Raw genomic sequence first — 23832 nt, 5'->3', positions numbered from 1 at the left:
TTTTATGACGAGGAACCCTTGCCAAGAACCGGGTCATTTAATGGCCCGCCTCCATGCAAAGTAAACCTTGGGTGAGTCCACAGCCACCCTGCCTTAGGTAGCCCACCTGTGAAAGACCTAAACAAAATTCTTATAAAACAAATTTAACCTTCACTACTGGTACTTCAATTTTAACTCATGGTAGAGTATGTTTACTTCATGCCTTTTTTCATAGAATTTTTTTCATATAAAAATAATATGATACGGCATATGCGAGAGCTCTATTCACTTGGTAGGGGTGACTTGTGAATATCACCAAGTTGACAGGATGTTACAGGCTTGTAATTCAAGAGTGTGTGCCCTTCACCACCATGAGGCCTAAATTGGGTGTACTTAGGGATGACAATGGACCGGGGCGAATGCGGGGGCAAGGTGTCCACTCTCAAACCATCTCAAAATTCTGCCCTCCATCCCCTCCTTTATCCCCGCACGGGTTTTGATTTTAACCTCCATCCTTGCCTTCATCTCCGTTTCATGTCCTCCATCCCCGGTTCAAACAGGCAAGGGGTCGTTTCTCCCCAGTCCACTGTCACCCCTAAAGGTATTTTAGTTATTTTACTAACGAGGATTGGGGACAGGGCAGGGACGGGCGAGGGAAAGTGTATGTTCATCCCTGCCTCTATCTCCGCATGGGTTTTGATTTTAACCTTCGTACTCACCTTCATCTCGTTTCATGTCCTCTATCCCCGGTCTAAATGAGGCAAGGCGGGGCGGGACACTGTTTTCCCCTGGTCCACTGCCATCACTAGGTGTACTCCAAGGTAGTTAAATAATGTATTTTTTTTAAGGCAAGTTGGGGTTAGGCAGGACCCTACCAGTTATACAACAATACCATTAGGTTTTGTGACGTGCACTTGCTGCTCTTACCAGAAAAGCGGAGCCCGTGTTTGCGTCAATGAACTCCGTGAGTGAGCCCGTGTTTCTTTGATTAAAAAAAAAGTTCATATGAAAAATGTTCCAATTTTTTCCTATTAAACACACCTAAAGTTTTGGCGATAATAAAAAACACAGTTAAGTTTTCAATATGGTTAGAAGCACACCTAAATTTATGCTCCGTTAACCAAAATCACAATTGTGTTCATTTAATTTGGGTTATCACCAACCCAAATTTACTTGACAGAATAAAGTTATTGATTTACCCTAAAATCATCTTTTATTTAAAAAAGATTTAAAAAAAAACACATCGAAAGTTTTGACAATGCTAAAAAAAACACCTAAATTTTGGTAAGTATGACGCATTTGATGGCAACTTTAACGAAAGTAAACTTTGGGATTTTTTAATTTTTTGATAGGCAAGTTGGGGTTAGGCAGACCTCTACCAGATTTCAATTACTATTGAATTGTAAACAGAACAGTAATTCTATACATCTCCCCTTTCAGGGAACCAGTCTGGGGATGATCCTTCCAGGATTTATGGATCCCCCTTTGCAATATTGGCTAGGAAGCGAGCTATTCTATTTGAGTTTAATTTAGATTTCTGTACAGACTCATTATATAATTAAGATCTAAATCTAAATAAAAACTCAAATAAAACCTAAACTAAAAACTTAACCCAAATAAATCCCTTAAACTTGGATTTCTTGCTGCGCCACTCATGCATGAGAGAGAGAGACCGTTTTACTGTATCACTGAGAACTTAACTCCCGTGTCGTGTCTTTTTTATGTACTATTCTTAATTAAAGAAACTACAAAAATAGCGTGTCATGTGTTCTTGTAGAAGGGTATATGTTGACGTAATTTAGTGGTTTGTGCTCATGTTAAATTAAAGGTTGGATGCTCGTCAGCAATTGCTGTTAAAGGAAGATGAATACAACCCACAACCAAATCAACTCCATCATAGGGAACTTTGAGTGATAGGCAAACATTGCTTATATAAGGCCGTGACGAGTAGCTTATGAGAAATAGAAAAAAAAATTTGGCACAACACAATCACTTTTTGTACTGTTCTCTTGTCATTACGTGACGTAAGGGACAAAGCTCTAGAAAACATTTGAAGTAAGGGATGTCAACGGGTCGGGTTTGGTTCCTGACTCAGGTGAAACCAGATTTGGATTAGATTTTTATGTATGGTATCGGGTCAAGAATTGGATTTCAGACCCGATAAGAAATACATGAACCAAACCTGGACCATACCAAGTAAAACCATATTTGTTATCATTTTTACATTGAAAATTTGAGGGTCTTAATCAGAATTCGGGTCGGGTTCAGGTCTGGTATAAAATTTCACAAACTATACTCGGGTCATGTATTAATTGGAACTTCAGATCCAGACCCGGGTCTTAATTGAGTCTTCTTATTTATCACCATACCTGGACACTATAGGGTTTGGTTCGGGTTGGGTCCTGGTAAACCAGGCCCGTTGACACCCCTAATTGGAAGCTATGACTGGTCCCCAAAACTTGGATCCCCAAATAACTAGGGGGTATCAACGGTTCCGGTTTACCCAGACCTGACCTGGACAAAAACCTATAAGGTGTGGGTATGATGACAAATAAGGAGACCCGATTAAGACCTGAGTTCAGACTCAAAGGTCTGATTAATACATGAACCCAGGTATAGTTTGTGAAATTTTATACCAGGCTCGGGTCCGACTTGAGTTCTGATTAAGAGCTGCAATTTTTCAATATAAAAATGATAAAAAATATTATTTTATTGGGTATGGTCCGGGTCCCATTCATGTAGTTTTTATTTCTTGGGGTGTGATTTTTTTTATAGTGGACCTCATTAGACCTGAGTCTAGATTCGATACCATACCCAAAATTCTGGTCCAAATGGTTTTACTCGGGTCCAAACCAAACCTGACCCGTTGACACCCCTACAAATAACCCAAGTGTTCACCTAAGGTGATCTCTGAGGGAATTAACCCTTATCCACACATCGTCGTGATTCCAAAAGTTACACGCTCTTAACCTAATCTTCAAGGCAACATCCTCTAATCCACTGACCAAACAATGCTTTATTTATGTGCTGCCACATAGCGATGCACTAATAACGATATCATTGCTTACTGCGTGTTATCATCACACATCACCCAACTCATACCGCATGTTGCATGTAGAGCTCTGTCCAGAACAATACAACAAAACTCAAACCTTCCGTCCACCCCTCCCAAAACAGGATAAACAGAGATCTAAAGTTGCCTTTCCTCCAATGCACATAGGTGGGTCAGACGGGGAGGGCACCCAACAACTCCACTGCCTGTCCTGCTACAAGTGCCGATAGACAGTAGTGCACTGCCACCACTGGTGCTGCCCTCTCCTCTCCCGTCGGTTGAGTGCAGGAACAAGGGGAAGGTGATCAACATTGCTTCCCCTTCCTCTTTTCTTCATTATCGGGTCAGCCAAGCCCCAACCACTGGTGCTGGCACGTTCGAGGACTGTTTGCCGGACGGGCCGGACGACGGAGGTCTGACCCACCGGTGGTGAATTGCAGATCACCACCCCTGTCTCCTTTCTTTCATCACAGGCGGGCGAGGGAGGGTCTCCCATCGAATGGTTGTCATCCGACGACTTGGCACCGAAATGGAGTAGGCCGACCGGAGCCCAACCTGCCTGAAGGCACCCTCATCCCGCCGCTGTTAGCTATAAGTTTCTGGCCAAGTTGCCTGGCAAAGGAGGGAACCCCACTAGCTTCCCAAAAATGGGTGGGAGGCCACCTGATGCCCTAAGAAGCCGAACAGATTTGGTTCTGTTGCATTAAAACAAACCAATTCGAAGGGTTTATTGACTGGTTCAAAGCAATCCCAAACCGGTTTAGGGGTTTATTTTACTGGTTTCAAGTCTTTTCATACTAGAACCTATCCCCACTACTTTTGAATCGGCATTCAGCTTTTATTTATCTAAATTCAACTGGGTTTGGTCCAAATTTCCTTTTATATCAAGTCCAAAACCAATTAAACCATACCCAAGTTGTTCCCTTAATTTGGCCTTTTATTTGATCCAAATCTGAATGTGAACATCTCCAACCCAACTCATATTCTTAGCATAACATATCCATTTGACCCAAGTGGCACACACTTGGACCCGATCCAGTATAATGGGATCCAGGAGTACTTGCAGTTGGATCATTCTATTTTGGCTCATATACTTTCAATAGATCCATTTGGAGTTATTTTGCTCTAGCCATCAGGAAGCAACAATATCCAGATACTCTCTCTCTCTCTCTAATTGGATCTTCAACAACATGGATCCTTTCACTGTCAACTTCTCTAGATCAGTACTTTATAGATCCACACCTGGTGGGACTTACATCACTTTTGTGGTTATTACAAGTCGAGTGGGATTAGAAGAAGCACAAGCGGAATCCAAACTTGAGGGCAAGTCTTTTTCCCACTCGGGGAGAATGATGTATGAGCTAAGCAAGGGTCCAGAGGGTCCATTTGGATCTATTTTAGATTTTAGATTTTTTCTTTTACTTAAATATCTTGTGATGGATATGAGATCTAAATACTTGATCTATATTATAACTTAGTAGTTCATTAGGATTAACAAGTTTCTTAATTGATGTATCAAAATTGGCATGTTGGATTTATTTAGATTAGAATTCTTTTCCTATAAATATAGGGAAAATCTAGGAATTGAAGAGACTAGAGTTGGATTTCAGAAATTATTGTTTTCATTTTATTTCAGTCATTTCTTATTTTGAGATAATTTTTTGTATTTTTTTGTATTTTTCAGTAATTTTCTTGCTTTTTTCAAATTTATTTTTTTATTTTTCTAGATAATTCATAGTTGATTAGAAATTCCTCATAAATCAAGCATCTAATTTACATCAATTGGTATCAAAGTCAAAACCTTGATCGTGTTTACGATGTTTGAAAACAAAGATTCATTATTGAATCTATCAAAAGAAATGGCGTCATTGAGGGCACTTGTCTTTGAATTGTGCAACGATGTCTCGTTTATAGCTAAGATAGCGCACGAGATAAAAAATGATCAAAGAGCAGTGATTCGACGATTGGAGGTGTTGAAACATGTCAATCTCTCGTAGTATTTGGGGATGCGGCCAATAGAAGAAAATCTTATTCTAGACACTCACCAAGAAAAGGGTTTTAAAGAAGGCGGTGATGCGATGTCGATCAATGTAGGGTTGCAAGCACAGTCATTTCCCGGCAAAGAGGGAGAGGAAGGCTCTACGTGTGATGCCAACAAGATGCAATCATCGATGATAATAATTGTCGTGGTCTAGGATTCTTGTTGTCATAAATGGAGAAGCTGCCCCAATAGAGGTGGGTTTCAACTAGGCATGAAACAAGTCCACACGTTAGGTGACCTTCCGCCATAGGGCTTAGGCTAGCAGGGGCCGACCCAATCAACGACAGTGGCCAGTGGTGGACCTCGGTTCACCGCCCCACTTGCTACGGGTTGGGTGGTAGAGCCAAAGGACGGAGACCCCCACCGTCGTCTAGCCACCATCCGATGAGCTTCCGATGGATGGGGCAAATCGAAGGGGACCCCCTACTAGTGGTGGCCCTCTACCCGCCGGCAGTGGATGAGAGTCACCGCTTGTCCCACGGGTGCCAGAAAACCTACCTATGGTTTCCTTCCATGGTATTGGTTCCACGGGTTACAAAAACTGATCGAACAGAGTTTCAAAATGGTTCGACAACCGAGAACCTGGTTCCAAGTGTTTTGGGTGGGTCCGAATTAGGCTTGGTTCCCATTGGTTTCGACCCAAGAGGCCCCAGTTTCGGGCATTGTGGGTCCGGTCTAGGGTGCCCAACCTTTGGATTGGGCCCAAACCCCTTGATCCTAATTTTCATATTCAAACCCAAATTGGACTTAATCGGACCTTGATAGAGCTCCAGTTTCAATTCAGGTTGGGTCAAAACTATACCTAACATAATTTTGAATATGGATTGGGTCTTAGCCAGACCTTTTACCCTTAAAGATTGGTCTAGTCATGAGCTAACCATATCCTAACCAAGTCAAAATTAACCCAATCTACTAAATGGGTCTACGCCAACTTAAGTGCTATCCAAAACCCACCAATTCATATTCACTACCTAAGCAACCCTTGAAGTACCCATTTGACCCAAGTAAAACCATTTTGGATCAGATCAATTATATTTGAATCCAGAAGACCTTTCTACTTTAACTCAAATATCACAAGTGGATCAATTTAGTCCGGTTAGAAATGACATCACCTTTGTGGTTCTTAGAAGTTGAGTGGAAATGAAAGCGGATCAAACTTGAGGTCAAGCATTTTCTAACCTAGAGAAAATGATACATGAGCAAAGCGGGTTCACATGGTCCATTTGGATTCATTCTAGATTTTGGATCTTTTTCTTTTACTTAAATATCTTATAATGAATATAAGATCTAATTGATTTATTTTCTATTTTTCTAGATAATTTGTTGTTGGTTAGAAATTTCTTGTAAATCAGGCATCCGATTATGCTGTTCACGCATGATGCTGCAGAGAGAGAATATTTTTTATCCCAGCCACACACGAGAGAAGATCAGGTGCAATGTGATTGCACACTTTTAACGTGCTGTTGCACCTGATCACCATTAGTCTCAGCGCACCCAGCCTGAAAAAGAGCAAGAAAGAGAAAAAAGAAAAGGGCCGTGCAAGGATGAGTCCTCTCTCACTAAACAATTTGTTGACATTCACTCATCACGCGTGACATCTTACGTCCACGAAATCGATAACTAACGATTCCTTTGTTTTCTACTCACCAAGGAAAAAACAGAAACAAATAATTTTTTCTTTGGATAAGAAAAACAGAAGCAAAATTAATAAAACTATAGCTTGGGTTTCCGGTGACACAGAAGACCAGCTTGGTGGTAGGGCTGCTAAGGGCTTGGATATGATCGGATATCCGATCCGAGTCTGACATGATATTTCCAGATATGGTCCCTTTAAGTAAAATCCGAATGTATATTCGGATAGGATTCACCTGTTCAATCAGATTATTTTTGGATTCAGATCAGCATTTTTTAATCAGATCTATAGTGGATCCGAATCAAAATTCTGACCTGATTGCATTTTTTACATGTAAATAACTTGTTTATATTCCATGTTTTCCAGATCCAGTATTACCACATGTATTTTGGATTCGGATTCAACCTTACCTCCTCGGATCTGTTTCAGATCCGGATCTATTGGTTCAATTTCGAATTCAGATTTGGATCTAACCAGAACCGGCCCAAATCAGATCTGTTTGCACCCCTACTTGGTGGGCACATTTTCATCTTCCTACAATGAAAATTTGTCCATATTAAAAACATAAAAACTATTCAAAACCATATTTTTAGGATCCAATATCATACTCAGGCACATTAACTCAGCCAATAGGGGGGTTTCGAACCTACTAGTGTCAGTCCCAAGCATGGATGAAGGAGGGTTTGCGTCAGTGGCATACATCCATAAAACTCTAGCCACATCATATGAAGATGAGTCCTAAGAATGATGATGATCAAACCCAGGCACATCCACGCCACATGAGGACTGAGGTTATATAGTCAGCACCTTCTACGACTTAGACTGGGCCCGATGTGCAAGTTCAGGCAGGCCATTCACCTTGTGTTGGGACGTTGCAGGTTCAAAACCCAATGGTATAGTTTGTATAATTGGTAGGGGTCTGCCTAACCCCAGCTAGACTTTAAAAAAAAAAAATTCTCAACTAAGATTCCACCAAGATTAGGACATGATAGGGTCTCCATTGAGCATTGTCCTTTGGGAAAGAAAAGAAAGGTGGTCGGTGTGTTCACAAGATGGTGCACCACTAGGACCATCCATCTCCAACACAGACCATGGTCTAGTATCTACATTTGGAACCACATTCCATGCAGAGTCATGGATTCCATGAAGGGGTTATAACATTAAAGAAAGCTACATGGCTGGCACATCCAAACTCTGATGATTACATAACTTCATGATAAATTATGGACCTTGCGATAAATTTTGAAAGCTGGAGGCATGCAGTTTGTAAGATTCCATTTAAAAAAAAAATCACATTTAGCAGTTGTGCTTCGGACATGCAAGAAGTTTCCAACTCTGAATGTTTCATAGATCTTTTGAAATAAACTTGGTGATGACAATTAACACAAAGCATAATAATGGTATTTTGGAACTTGTTAAGGAAAAAAAATTTGAACTTGTTTATATCCACTAAAAGGCATAAACAAACACACACACACTTTTTAGTAGGCTTGCACTTCACTATTTTCTCCCTTCAACAGTTTTAAAAGTAATTCACACCAAGAGATTGAAAAAGAGCCGGAGTTCATCTAAAGCATCTTTTAATTAGTTTTTGCAGTAAAATCCCATTAGTGGTGCCATCTAAAAATATGTGACAACATGGCTCAGAGTCCTATTGCAGTACAAGAATAAATAGTGATTGAACTGTATTCAGCATTTTCTAGACTTAAAATTTATGAAAACAAATACTCAACTTCCTTCTCGTTGCTTTCTCATATCCAAGGTTCCAACCTATCAAGTATCCCTTTATTTTGTAACTGATGTTAATAATCTAGAAGATTGAAAGTTTCAGTAACAAGAAGTAGCTTTGTGAAACATTGGGAACTCATACTCTGCAGCTGCTGCTGTTAATGTATGCAAAAATGATGTCACCTAAATTTGACTACTTGTTTTTCTCCAAGGCAATAAACCAATTTTGAATGCTAGGAAGATAATTACTGCGAACATGGCATGTAACAAACTTATATTATATGAGGGACCTATTCACATATTTAACACAGCTTGAGCTAACTTACAGATCAGGGCAATCCCATAACAAGATACATGACTGAGCAGCTTCATGGTATGTTGTATCACTGTTCACATGAAATTCAATCATCACTCCAATTTTCATCACTGTCACTTCCATCATCGCTACCAGCACAAGCCTGTTTAAAGAATTACATGAGAAGATCGTCTAATACCACTAACCATGAGCAGTGGGTGAACAATCTAGAACATAAAAACTGTGACAACCTCAGCACAAGGAATTGTACACAGATAGCATCCCTAAGGAGTGACTATTGAAAAAATAATTCCAGTCCTGCAAGGCAAAAAAAAAGACAAAAACCCAAAGAAAAAGAAGCCTGCTGAACCTGACGGATTGCATTTGCTTTCTCCAAAATAGCAGCGACATTGATGTTGGTAGCAGGCCTTGGCAAAAAGAGGCTAGGCCTTGTTGTGACAGTGCACCTCAAGCTGAATGACTGGAAATTTGGAAACAACAAAAATGTAAATTAATCATGCAAAAGGAAAATTTAGGGATGTCTCTGATGAGGAAAATCCACAAAATTAGATGAAAAGCAACAGAAGACATTCATATGAGAAAGGCAAGCAGTTAATAGACCAATGTTGCTTGCTCAAGTCCGTGCCCAGGTAGCCAGATCCAACTTGTGAAGCAAGTTCACAAGGGCTTTTGAGCCAGGTTGTTCTCACAAGTGTCCAGAAGAACGAGTTTAGAAGCACTAGATTAGTTTTAGAATAGAAAAAGTACACACACACAAACACACGTGTGCATGAACTCACTCACTAATAGACTTTAGTTTCTAAACAATGTGTAGGATTTAGAGAACACTTGTCTAGTCTTATCCAAGCTAATGAAGCAGGACTTGGTTATGTATTTACCATCCTTGATGGTGTTTACATCTTATGACATTCATGTGAGGTAGTTATCATGTGAAATGCAAATGCGCATGCCTATATTGGGCATTCACTAGGTTGAAGCCGTGTACACTTTCCACAAATTTTGCTTATATATTACAGTACAAACATTTGAAATGATTTCATTTTGTATCATTCTAATACAAAATTTCTGCTGAAAAACTGGACGCATGTGTATAACCCATAGTCACAGATATCGGTGATATTATAAATATCGCGATATTATCACTGTAAATTCACCAAACGATAATATATGTAAAATATCGTGTTATTCTGAAAATATCACCAATTTGATAATATCACACTATTCTCGTGACATTGTCATGATATTATCAATTAGTTTTACTGTTTTTATTTATTTTTTACATTTTAAATATGTTTTTCTTCTTCTTTTGAAATTTTTTACTTATTTCTTTTATTATTTATGTACTTTTTGTCTAAACATGATATTTTCTTGCTTATTTTTTATATTTTTTAAGCGCCGAGATTTTCCTGAGATTCATCACCAAACCTATAATATCACGAGAAATAGCCTCGCCGAGATATAGCCAATACCAATATTTGTGACTAATGGTATAACCTAATTGCAATGATTATAATCAGATAGCTATACGATCCTAACAAAGAAAGGCAAATTGGCATCGACAATTTATTGAAGTCCCGAACATGCTACTTCACACTCTTCTTCATTTCACACTCGCAAAATGATGATTTCTATCATGTTATCCAAGTTAGTTGTCCACTTGGACATACATTTAATCACCCATCTCCAAAACCAACTCTCCTATAGTTGATTTCTCTGAACATTGTAGTAGCGCATTACTTCACTAATTTCTGCTCAACATGATTCATTTCAAGGCAATTAACCAGCTGACAGTATTTTGGAGCATGTGGAAATTCCAGAATTAGTGCCTTTTTCCAGTGAATTACTGCTTCATTATATTCTTACTGCTGTATCAGATCATCCTCATCCAATCTCTTTAGTTTCTTGTCCAACCCTCTATATCAGGTCTTCTTGATCCAATTGCCTTTAGTTCCTGGACCAATCCATGAGAGATATGCATTACAAGAGCATGATCATCGTTATCAGTAGACTATGCATGCTGGAGGTCGTATACTGAAGCCCCTTGGCTGCTAGTGAGCGTACAAGTTAGAACCTCTTAAGTAAATTTTTGTATAGGGCCTATTTGCAATCCTTTCTTCATCTTTGCTCTTATCCAATTAACCACCCAAAGACCATATCAAGTATGCCTTCTACCTCTGAGGGTGTGAAATAGAGGCAGTCAAACAGGGTTTGCAGTGCTTCTAAGGTTCTCATTATGCTTTCCAAGCTTTGAATAGCAATTCAAGGTCTAAATATATCAATACAAACACACATAGCTTGTAAATATGTGCAGGAAATTTTACCATTGGAATATTTGGTTCACTTTGTTATCCCTCATGTGACAGATAAAAACTGGTCTACCATGGATTTTCAAAATGGGCCCTGAACATAATCTCTATATTCAAAACATGGAAAATTAAACTATGTTAAAGAAACTGTACAAACCTTTCCTCGTATTTGTTCCAGCAACATCTCGCGTTCATCTGGTTGCTGAATACGTGGACTCCTATTTAATGCCAGCGGTATCTTCAACTGTAAATTTGATGCATATTGTGTTAAACATAAAAAATTCTAAGAAATAAATCAAACATGGACAGATCAAACTTCAAGAGACAAAACAAGAAATATGGTGAATTTACCATGCTCTTGTCATGGAAAGCAATGGACTCTGTTGGGGACAATGGTGCAGCAGGCTTGGACTGACAAAGAGCTACACCTTCTGATGCTCGAAAGTCCGTTGGTTGACTAACAGAAATGGGCTGACGGGTTTCTTGATCTTGTACTGTAGAAACTCGGGATTTTTTATGCCCCCATTGCGGTGGAGGAGGAGAGAGCGGTGGCTTTGTAACAGCATTAGGCAATTCATAACTCAATGGCTGTTTTGGCCCTGAATCTTTCTCTTGCAAATCGATCTGAGATATCTGAAGGCTGGAAGCTGAAAGGTCTACTGATCCAGTTGCTGAGCTTTTTATGGAGCTGTTCCTTCCTGCATCCTTAGTTTCATATGGACAGTCTGGACCATCAGGGAGACTACTTGTTTCCTCGAGCCCCAAAGAACCAGAAATTGAATTGGCTGAGGAAATTCTATGTAAACCATCATACTGATCATCATCGTTTCCATTTATTTGGTTGCACTCCCACTGTTCTAAGTTCGACTCACACCCCTGACTGAGCATATCCTCTGAGAAATTGAGAGATGGCTTGCAGAACGTATCATCATCTGAATCAATTTCACTCTCTACTTGTTTTGACGTCATGGATTCTTCAAACAAAGGCATGGACTGGGTGCTCTGGTGTCTCAAAGAAAGGAAACCAAGTTCACTAGTGATTCCTTTCTCACCAATCCGATGAAAAGATGTGGAAAAGGCATCTCTAATGCTTTCATCAAGATTATGCTCAACAGGAAAGTCCAGATTCAATGTGGAAGCATCCAGTTCATTCATGGGGAGAAATGATATCTTCATATGCTCCAATGGAGGAGATGAACAGCCAGAGCAATGTGATTTGAGAGAAACCGAAATTCTTGGGGATCCTAGTTCTGATCTTGGTTGTCCAAAACAAGTAGATTTGGAATCAGCATTTGGGCATGCAGGCTGAGAAATTTCTCTAGCCTTTTGTTCTTTTGGAATGCCTGCTATGCTGTCAGTGCCATCTGACAAATTCTCACAATTGCTAATATTCCTTGACTTTACAGATAATTGTTGACCAGCCAATGGTCCCCTCTGGAAACCATTACTTGGACATCCATCAGTAAAAATGGATATACTGGATTGGACCTCTGTGTTGGAAAGTACTGGTGGTTCATTTCCGAAAAATAAAATATTGGCTTCCTGTAACTTCACTACATTAGAATTATTATAGTTCTCAAACTTCATGGATGATTCAGTCACAGTAAGATCCCCAGAGTTTTGCCTGAAGAATCCATCGTACCATTTTTCTTGTTGGTTCTGCAACTCATCTGTGTGTGAATCAACCAGGTATATTGTTTCTTGAACCAACTCATTCGGATGCAGGTCAGGAACATCAGTATGGGCAACACACTCAGGTAACAGGTTTAGATCTCTTCCTGATTTAGGCTTCTGTGTTTGTTTCATTGAACCACCGATTTTGCTAAATAACTCACCACCATCCAACTTTTTGTGGATAACTGCATCAGATTTATATCCTTGTGCCTCACAACCAGCTTCAGAAGCTTTGGATGTTGCACTAGAATCCAAAGGCTTTGATGGTTCAATCCCCAAAAGACCACCATTTGTCCAGGAGTTCATATAAGTTGTATGACAGAACTTTACTGAAGTTGATTCAGGACTATTACTTGATGCCATTTGTTTAACAAGGATAACAGGATCAACAACACTATTGTCCTTGTTAGAACTGGCAATGGTTTCTTTTTTCATTTCAACATCAGCTACAGTATAGACTTCATTCTCAAACATATCAAGGGCAGGATTTCTAGGAACATTATTATCTGGAGGGCCAACTTGGAAGAAACTTTCAGATACAACAACAGGATTATTTCAAGTGTAAGGAGGGAGCTCTTGCCTGTTTGTTCCAGATTTCATCCCTAGTTTTTTACCAGCAGATTGGAATTCCATTTCTTGTTTCATCCTACACTCATAGTCTGTCTCACCTTCAGATTCCATGGTGTTAAGTGCATCCACATAATTGTCTGGCTCACTAGCTACATTATTATCCTGGCTTTCACCAGCACATGACTCTGGTTTATTTTCATCATCAACCAAGGCCACATGTTGAACTACATTTCCAGGGATAAACAGGTTTCCTTCTGAATGTAATGCAGAAAAACCTGCTGTGGCAGCTGCTGTAACTTGACTCTCATCCTTGAGAACATTGAAACCTGAATTAGTGGCAAGCCTCACATCTTCAATCTTCTCATCCCAAGTAACAGCAGGTGACTCAGGGATGCTTTCCCTGTGGGATAATGCACACAGAAATTCGATTTCTACATCTGATTTAGCTTGATCATCAGAAACAACAGAAGTCCCTACATTAATGCACTGTGTGTTTGAAACTGAAGTAGCTAATGCATCTGTTTCTACTTTTCCATATCCAGATGACATATTTACATCAAGAAAATGCTCCATGTAGCTTATCTTGGTTCTTGAGTTAAATGACTGGGATCTGATGTCATTTTTAGACTTGGATTTCATATCATATGCCGAGATAGTCTCACCATTGGGGTTTTCCTCATCACAATCCAAAGAAGTATCAAAAGCACTGCAATATTCACGGGCATCAAAATCATATCAATCATGAAAGGCGGGTGTGCACACACACACACACACCATATATACAATATATACCTGTCATAATTCCTAGATAACGAGCCAGCATCTGGTGCTTCTCCAGTTTTCTGCCTTCTCAATTTTTTCTGAACATAATCAGAAATTGAAACATAAGGAAATGTTCAAAATCCTAGCAATTGTACTTGCAAGTAATTGTCTAAGTTTACTGGAACTAGGAGCAAAAAGCTTTATTAAAAAAACAAAAAACCCTTACTCTAAGAAGAAGAGAACTTAAACTACAAGCTAGGAGATAAAGAGCTAATGAGAAGCCGTAACTATAACATAGCCAAGTAAGATCAAGAGTTTCACCAAAGTCAATGAAAAGAAGATTAAAATACATTACTTCAAAGTCATGGACAATGCATAATCAAGACATAACCTTGGAGTGAGTTGTTAATTAAAATTGAACAGCAAAAAAGTAATCTATCAATCTAAACATGAACAGATAAATGATATGCATATGCCAATTAAAAGAGAAAACTGAACTCCTTTAGTGTAGTAGTGATTTCAAAACTGAACTTTTTGTACTTCATCTATTTACAGGGTCTACAAATCCAGTCAACTGCAAAAGAATGCATTGATGGTATATTTTGTATCAACTTCACTGCAATGCTATAGTTTTTATGACAGCTATTATGGCTTAAAGAGTTTCAATTTTCAACCTATAACAATGCCTCTGGAGCTCCTCTACATCCTCATATATGTGTAACATCAGCCTGCTTAATCAACACACGAATTGTTTCCTTATGGGATCATACTGTCGGTATCGTTGATGTTTAAGTAAAATTCAGACAACTTTAACAATAGAAGCCCAGCAAGAGAGAGTTCTTACTGAACAATAAGCAAGATGTAGCAATACTAGTTTGATCATTCCACAGAATGGGTACCATATATCATATACCTTGCTTTTAAGGACCATTTTTTCCTGTTTAACCTTTTCAGCTTTCAGTAGTTCTGACATGGCCCATTCCATCTTAAAGAATGATGGATCTGAATATCTCTTTAAACAGGCACCAGCTCCAGCAACATCAAACCTGATAAAAAAGATTCCTTGCATGAGAGTTCTTGTGCATCTGAACCCTCTTGCATCCACACGTGTTGAGAGGTAAATGGAATAAGAAAAAGGAAAATAGTATAACTGTACTTGTCAAGCAGGAATAGACGAGGTGGACCACGACAATCTTCATAAGAATCCATAATAAACCCAGGCAGATCACCTCGAGTCAGGTGATTTTGTTCTGTTTTGATGCTAGCATGCCAGTCACAACCTGTAAAGCAAGTATTTACCGTAAGAAGACATCAATCATTAGTGAAGAAACACCATAGGACGTTATGGGCAACATCCATATAAAAGTTTCTTTAATTTCTATAGCATGATAAAATGTAGAGCAAATCCCTTTGGTGCTAAAATGCAAGAATTTTGACTATTGAATGTCAGCAAGATATGATTTCTATAGTATTTCAAACATTTGAAATGCAGCGACTGATAAGTCTGATGAGTTGTGGAGCCTGATTCAAAGTTTTTGCCCTTACTGCAGTGCCCCCCAGAAGAAATTTTTTCTTGGGCTTATGTTTGAGACCCGGTTTCTTATGGGTCAAACCCGACTTGTTTAGGTTTAGGGTTGTCGCCCTTGCCTTGTATAAATTCTTTCTTTTCTTTCTCTCTTGTAACTGTCGAAAAAGAGAAATAAAGTTTTTCCTCTGGCCGACCGTGGTTTTTTACTCCCTCTCGGATTTGAGAGGAGGTTTTTCCACGTAAATCTGTGTATCTTTGTTGTGTTTGGTTTGATCGCTCTTGTTTATTGTTTCCTTCGGTTGTTTCTTGCTCGCGGTTTTCGTAACAAAGTCCTCATTGACATCATTGCCGACAGAGAAGTGATCCTCAGAGAGATTTTTTGGCAATTAAAGAAATCAAATTCGTTTTTACAAGATTGGACGCTTCCAATTGGCAAAGAAAGCATTCTGGCAGGTAGTTTAGCCAGAGATAGTGTCAAGAAAGTTGTTTATGTTGAATGATTTAACTGAGACACATATAAATTGGTATGTGGTTGAATCTACTGATTACAAAAATGATTGGCCTTCGGAAAAAAATAAGAAAGCAATAATCCCACAAGCACAAACATTGTTTGGTATCATAATACTATGCCCTTTCCCTCTTCTATATAAACGAGTAAGGCCTCTCCAAGGAGACTTTTCTTGTGCTTCATAAGCTTTATTGATGATGATGTCTCTTTGATTTTTCACATAATTTCGATCAATTTATTGTGTCTGTGTTAATGCACATTGCCTGCTCCCAGCATTATAAAGTTATGCAACAACCATCTTAAATATCTTAAAAAATATTGATAAGGAAATCTCATTGAATCACACAATATGGATTTATCTTGTGTTTTTGACACAAAGGGTCTACAACCATCTGAAAAACCATGATACTGTAAAAGTATCTTAGAAAAGATACTATGATCAAGACCTTAATATTCTTGATGATAAACACGTGCACACATGCACAATAAGAACTCTTAGAACACTTGTGCACAAAAGCACAACTCACCAAATCTCACAAATGCACAAAGGCATAAAAGAATAAAAGCTCTATTGATAAACACTTGGGCTTTGACCCAAAGCCTTGTTCAAATATAAAGAGAAGGGATCTATTTATAGAGCAACAAAAGAGGATTTTGTGGGCCTTGGAGGGGCTCCACATGTAGTCGTTGGAGCCCCTCCAACGGTCACAAATGTGACCGTTGGAGGGGCCCAACGACTATATGTGGGCCCCCCAAGGTACACAAAGTACCACAATTAAAAGAAAATAAAAAGAAAAAAGAAAAGTAAAAAAATATACAATCATATTAAAAAAGATGAATATTCGTAAAAGGAGAAAAAGACTAAAATACCCCAACGGCTGATAAATATTTTTATATATATAATTAGATAGATACATGTACATATATATGAAATATATATGTATATGTATCTCTCTTTATATATATAAAAATATATATGATGAGCATTACAATGATTTGGAATTACAATTTAACAGATACTACATTGTATGAGACACAATTTAGTGACCAGAAACTGCAAGTCATGAGGGCTAAAAAAAACTCGTTTTCAATAGCCACTTTTATTGCTTAAACATAAAATTAGGGAACTGAATGATTTCTAATGGTTCTCCCTTTATGTTTCGAGTCCATTCTGTTGAAATGTGATTGTGGATGTTTTGAATCAAACACTTGCTTACAAAATAAGAATACAAATTTTCAAACCTCAAATTACTAACCTTGACATGCCACTAGATGCAAATAGGTCGCCCAATGTGTGTGCTTAGATCTCTAGGCCTATCTTCTAGTGGATGAAGAATTTGATGTCTCAATTGACTTATAATGGTTCCAGATATTATTGATATAACCAACAAAGTAAAAAGGAAGATACACACAATTACATAGTCAAAAGGAGAGCTAAACTAGACAAATTAGCAAGAACAGAGTCCACACTCATATGAGTTTCTATTCCAAGATTGATTAGGTAGGGATGTAAACTATTCGGGTTTGGGTTGGATGTTGCCAATACCAGATCTGACTAATTGGATATTGGCTAATCAGAGTAAGATTTGGATGGAGAAAAGTAGTACTGAATCTGATTAAATATATGTAATCAGACTTGGATATTGGCCAGATTTGGTTAAGAGATACTAAACTGCATCTGAATCAAAATTAATCAGATTTGGTTTCGTTTACCAAATCCAACTAATCAAACTCAAATTCAGGTTGGATATCTGATAACTTCAGTTCCAACCCATTGATATCCCTATGATCAGGTAATAGAAGCTACCTGTTGTGTAAGTAAAATGGATATGGCTGGTCTGAGCTAAAGCAGCCTTCTCAAGAGAAGGAAGTCCTGTCTCTAAATGTTGGATGCGGATCATCATGTCCTGGCCTCTTGCAGCAGTGGCCATCACTTGGTCATGCAAATCTTGAAAAATCTCAGCGGCAAATCTGGACAAGAGAAAGTGTGAAAAATACAATACCACATTAGTCAGACAGTACATGGATCTAAGGGTGCACAAGTCATTGTTCTTGTCCAACAAACATTTTAGAAGAATGATTCAAAATTCAGAGAGCAACTTTCAAATGCTATGTAGAACAGAGAATATAAAATCTAATGACAGATATGAAAAAGAAAGCAATCCTTTCATCATAAAATCCCATCAATAAGCTGTTGCAATTATTTATGAATATTAGATGGAACAAAGAAGCTGAAATGAACAAATATGGACTGAGATGTGAAAGAACATGCTGATGCTTCTGCATAGGAACAGAGAAACGAATTGAAAAATCAAATACAAGCAGAACTATGAATATTGAAGGAAGTCCTACACAATATTCACTCATAATGACAAAGAGATTTAGAAACATAACTGATGGAAATGTTGTTCCCAAAATGTCTTCAGTCCATTGAATACAGCATTGTCACTACTTAGGGTTCCTCAATGACCTTTGCAAGATACATTTCATATTCAGTTATACATGTTAGAAAATATGTACTTGTCTTGTTTATAACTAAGTATACTCATGTATACTTATGGGTATCATGTACTATATTTATTGTTTTCTTTTTGTTTTGCATTCTAGGTATACTAGATGTATACCTATTGCTTGTATTTTGCTTTTCAGTCAAGATATACACAAGGTATAACTACTTAGTTAGGATAACTATACTTTCTGTATACTTGTAGGCTAGAATAGGGTTCTTTTCATACACTTTTGTTTTCTTTTTGTATTTTTGCATTTTTGTATTTTTTATTTTACTGTTTTTTGTAGCCGGTCCAACTAACTGTTGGGTCAAACAAACAGTTAGGATAGTCTAACGGCTAGTATGTGGGTGTTTGTATATATATGAGGCTTTTGCCTCATTGTGTTTCTTGAGAGAGGATGAGTGTAAACATGAATGTGTGCTTCAGTGATTTGTAGTGAGGTTGTATTGTAATTTTTGAATGTTTTTTGTTATTAATAAAATTATTTATTTATTCCATTTCTTGGTGTTCTTAGAATATTCAACTATGTTGTTCTTTTCTCTTGACTAAATGAATTATGTTTATGCATTTAGTTTTTGTTGTTTTTCAATTTGGTTGTGTCTCGGGTTCCATGCTACTTCATGACAATACAATCACAAGTTCTGTGTAGAATGCAGATATACTATGAGCCAAAAAGATCTACCAGTTTGAAACAATTAACACAAATAAAAGGAAGGAAAAAAAGTAATGGGCATAATTAAATGCATTCACTATAGTCAAGGGGTAGTACGACTTTGAAAATCAGTGTTAAAATTGATTTAGCTAGCTTTTTACCATCAAACATAAGAAAACTACACCTTAAATCTCAAAAGAAAACACAGGAGGCCCAGAAAACAAGGTTGACCTGAGATTAATCATGTTGACTGATTAGTTAGCAATGCTTACAACAGATAAAAAAACTACTTGGTTGATTTGATAAGATTACATACAATCATCCCAATGAACCCAAAAAGACCTAATCCAAGTGAAATCAGCTTGAATCATGGTTCTCTGCACACACATAAATAAAATGGAAATTGTGTGAACTAGAGAAATCCCTTGGAGGCTTGGATGGAATGATTGGAATCAATTCATTAAGCAAACCTGCACGCATTGGATTATGATACAAGCCAAGGCCTAGTCAAGGTCAACTATACTAGCCGGCTAGCCTCTTTGGGGGAATCGGCTAAGGGGGAACTAGCCTAGGTGGGTCCATGAGGAGAAGGGTTGGGAATGATTGTAATTCCAAGGGTAATTGTACTTGTGCTGATGTGGCAAAGGTAAGTATAAATACCCCTTGACTATAGTGAATGCATTTAATTATGCCTAATTGGCTAGAGTCTATAAATACCCCCTAACTCTACTTGTAATTCATTCTATGTTGTACTTTGCTCTAATGTTTTGGATTCTCAATAGAGAATATTGGCTCTAAGCCTAATTGGCTAGAGATTGACACTAACTAATTGTTGTTAGAGAATCTTAACCGTCTAACCCCCTCCCTAACCTCTCAACCATTCCAACTTCCACATCTCTCTCCCTCTCCCAAGGCCAACCTACCTTCTCTCTCTTTCCTTCCTTCCTTCCCTAGCTAGCCGATTCTCCCTACTTCTCTACCACCTTCCCTCCATTGAATCAAGCCTAGACTCCCCTTCCATTGGATCAGTAACAGACTAACTTACATGTGAATTAACAGCCAACCATGTGTTGATTTTCAAAGCATTAAGTGAATATGAGAATACACAAACACGAGGAATTGCAAGTGTAAGACAAGGCATGTTCAAATAGGTTAAGTGTCGTCAGTAGGGCTGGAAACCAAGCTGAGCAAGCTGAATCATGCACTGTTCAAGTTTGGATCCTTTAGGCCAAATGCAGCCAGAACTCTGGCTTGGGATCCTAACAAGCAAGCTCAAGACTCCATTGAAAATTTATTCTTTTTCCATTGTCGATCATTTGAATTGGCATCCCCTTGTTCCAAGGTACATGCCTCAACCAAATGTCATGTGGCTGTGATGTGCAAGCAGGTTTCCAAGGGCTTTAAAATCAAAGGCCCAAAATATACCAAAATTTTGTAACTCAAAAAATTGTATTATTACATTGAAAAACACAACCAATGTCTGATCCTTAGCAAATAAACCATGCTGAACACATGGAAAACTTATTGTGGGCGCTACATTCAACAAAACAAATGAAGTTCATCAACCACCATTCTCAGACAATGCGAGCTTATTTTGTAGGTCATTGATACAGAGTGAAAGTTGGTGTATTAAACATGTTAACATGCTCTATCCAGATATCTACTTTTATTTTTTTGCAATATGATTTACTTAATAGAGTACATACTTTCTCTTTTAATTAATTGTCAAATTCTACCTTAACTAGAGAAAGAAAATAATGGCACCACCAATACAAATAGGCATTCTTTGTAAGAAAGATTTGGATGTTGATGAAAGCAAAGTTGGTTCAAACCCAACTTCTATTTGTATTCTTGTGATTCTCTCCAATGAGTTTCTAGCTACTAGGAGAATCTAATTATGGTGGATTAGAGAAATAGAATTCCCCTCTCTTAGGTCAGATCAATACAATGTGCTAACCTTTATTCTTTTCCTAAATCATGACCAGCTACATAGACAAAAAAGGTTTTGAACCAAATTTTTTAATACTCTGGCCTTTTCTGTTTATTGCTCTTTTCCATTTTGATCTTTTAGAAATCACTTTATACATATTGAATCAACTAATTGGCAATGAACTATTCAAAACTCACGATATATGCAAATTAACAAATGAACATACTAATGCTATTAGGTATCAAGTTTTAGTGGTCCTACAGTGATCCCTACTGAATCACTAACCCAGCTTTGGCTCCATCTTTCACATTTACTTCTCCTTTCCTTAATATGAAATAATAGAACCACCCAAATTTTAAGAAGGTTCATGGTCACAATGCCATAGTCTACATTTAGGTGAGAGAAATCAACAATAAGCATAAGAATTTATTTGAAATCAATCTTCATCGAATGTCTAGTAAGCGCACTATGTACATTATAGTTTCTTCATTCGCAAAATGTACCAATTCAGATAACAAGCGCTGATCCCCAACATTTTAACTAAATCAAAGAAGACAGCGACCTATGAAATTTGAGAATCCGAAGCATTCGGTTCACATCTAAAATTTTAAGTCTAAAATAGGGCCAATTTTAGAGTTCAAAAGCAAATTCAAGTAAAACGAATCAGAATCTAGGCATAGCAGAGCTCTGTCTACAAACATAAAAAAATATAGACTATCTAAATTCGAAATTCTGAACTGCATTGGCATCAATTCTCTTAGTATTCTACTCACAACAGACAGAGTGTATCGACAATGGTGGCCATAAAAAGAGGGATGTAATGCCGAGAACTCCATAGCAATGTCATTCCCACACTAAATTGCAGAAAGAGCAAAGCGTATGCATAGAGAGCAGCCGACGATTCTCAGGTCCAAATACAAAAGCAAAAGCGTCCAAATCCAGCAAGGAGAACGAGTAATCCTACAATGCCGGGAAGATGAAAGAGAAATAGGGCACAGAAGAAAGCTTACGCCGCAAGATCGCCGAGCTGCCGAAGGATCCCGACGAGTCCGGCGACGGCCACGCCCTCGAGGAGCGCCCTCGAGTCGTCCTTCCCGGCGGCACGGTAGAGTTCGTGATCTCCCAGCCCGTACTCATTCCTCACTTCGAACCGCACCAGAGGCATGGCGTTCCCTCTCCGTAAAACGTCGAAACACCTAACGCGAGGCAAAAGCCAGAACGAGAGCGAGACTCTTCTTCCTTCTCTCTTCTCCGTGCATCTTCCTTTCTTCAACAATCTTCCACAGCAAGCTTCCTGGCAGAATCTCTCTCTCTCTCTCTCTATATATATATATATATATATATGTGTGTGTGTGTGTCCAGCGAGAAACGACTTTCTTTCTACTTCTGATTCTCGCAAAGCGTTTTTCTTTCGGAGAGATCAGACTCGAGTGTGTTCATGGAGACCGATGCTTTCCGATAGCTCGAAATAGGATTCTCATGAAGGTCGACGCTATCTGAGAGCTCCAAATCGAGTTTTCGCGGGAAGTGATGTTCTCAGGGAGCTCGGAATCGAGCATTCGTTGAGGGTGATGCTTTCTGAGAGCTCCAAATGAAGTTTTTCACGGGAAATGATGTTCTCAGAGAGCTCGGAATCGAGTCTTCATGCAGATTGATGCTCTCAGAGAGTTAAAAAAAAATCAAACCCTTTCATGGAGACCTGTTGTTTCAGAGATACACCTCCGTGGAAATGCAGATAGAAAACTCTCTCTGAAAGAAAGGCCAGGAAATGTAAAATAACGGGCATGTTATATTTCTTAATTGACTAAAATACCCTTTTCCGATAAAAGAATGACGTAGACGTTGTCGAGCGCACGTCTTCAAGTGAGAAATGACCATTATGGCCATAACATTATAGGTAAGGACGATGAGATATTGGGTTGGAGTTTGGAACCCTTTCTGTAAACGGGTCGGATATAATCAGATTCGGCGTCTGATTAGGACTTGAATGAACGTAGTGATGCAAATCAGGTTAGATATTGCCTAACTTTGAGTTCGGGATAAGGTTCAGATGTAAGAATGCGATACTGAATCTGGACATCCAAATCCGGTTCCTGTTATCAATTGGTTAAGGTTTTGTTTACCAAATCCATCTAGACTGACACGGATTTGGTCGGATATCAGAACCAAACCTGCATTGTATTCATCCCTATCATTCAAGTTTCAAGCAGGGAAATAAAATGGTACCTGAAACAGTAGTGAGTTTGATCAATGAGTCCCTCCTCGGGCTGTTGCCACCTCTACAGCCAGAAAGTTTTATCCCAAAAATCTCTCCTAGCCTTTTTTTGTTTGTTTGAAATAGCCCTTGATTTGTACAAACTGGCGCATTGGGCTTGACGCTTAGGTTCTCTTTGAAGTTATCTATCAAGTAGTCTCTGATAGGTCTGCATAGGTAGTGGACTACACTGGGTCCGAACAGATATGGGTTGGACCTTGAGCTAGGTTTTGGAGTCCTGGTTGATAAAAGACCCGCTGATGGCTGATGGACCCACGATGAGTGGGATCTTAGGAGGCGAACCAAGTTGTTAAGGTTCGTGTGGGCTTGTCTATGTTGTGATAAACCAGGCTAGTAGGAACAAGGTCCAGCAAGGATGCCCAGTCTAA

At 38.6% G+C, this 23832-nt stretch overlaps 1 protein-coding gene across 1 annotated transcript; it reads right to left on the bottom strand.

Annotated features, from left to right (window-relative positions):
• Window positions 1-8834: 8834 nt before the first annotated feature.
• Window positions 8835-22354, bottom strand: LOC149814288 (SCAR-like protein 2). The gene is made up of 11 exons (XM_089989925.1): window positions 22200-22354; window positions 17905-18068; window positions 15218-15341; window positions 14975-15107; window positions 14092-14159; window positions 13344-14005; window positions 11407-13235; window positions 11213-11299; window positions 9099-9209; window positions 8935-8955; window positions 8835-8891 (listed from the first exon to the last, which is right to left on the bottom strand). Exons 1-11 carry the CDS (start codon window positions 22352-22354, stop codon window positions 8835-8837), a joined length of 3411 nt encoding a protein of 1136 aa, XP_089846051.1.
• Between the last annotated feature and the right edge of the window lie 1478 nt (window positions 22355-23832).

This window comes from Nuphar pumila, chromosome 15 (genome assembly GCF_984573655.1).
Source record: "Nuphar pumila chromosome 15, dmNupPumi1.hap1.1, whole genome shotgun sequence".
Lineage (NCBI taxonomy): Eukaryota > Viridiplantae > Streptophyta > Magnoliopsida > Nymphaeales > Nymphaeaceae > Nuphar > Nuphar pumila.
Note: the sequence above shows the minus strand (reverse complement) of the source record. Positions and strands in the feature narration are given on the sequence as shown.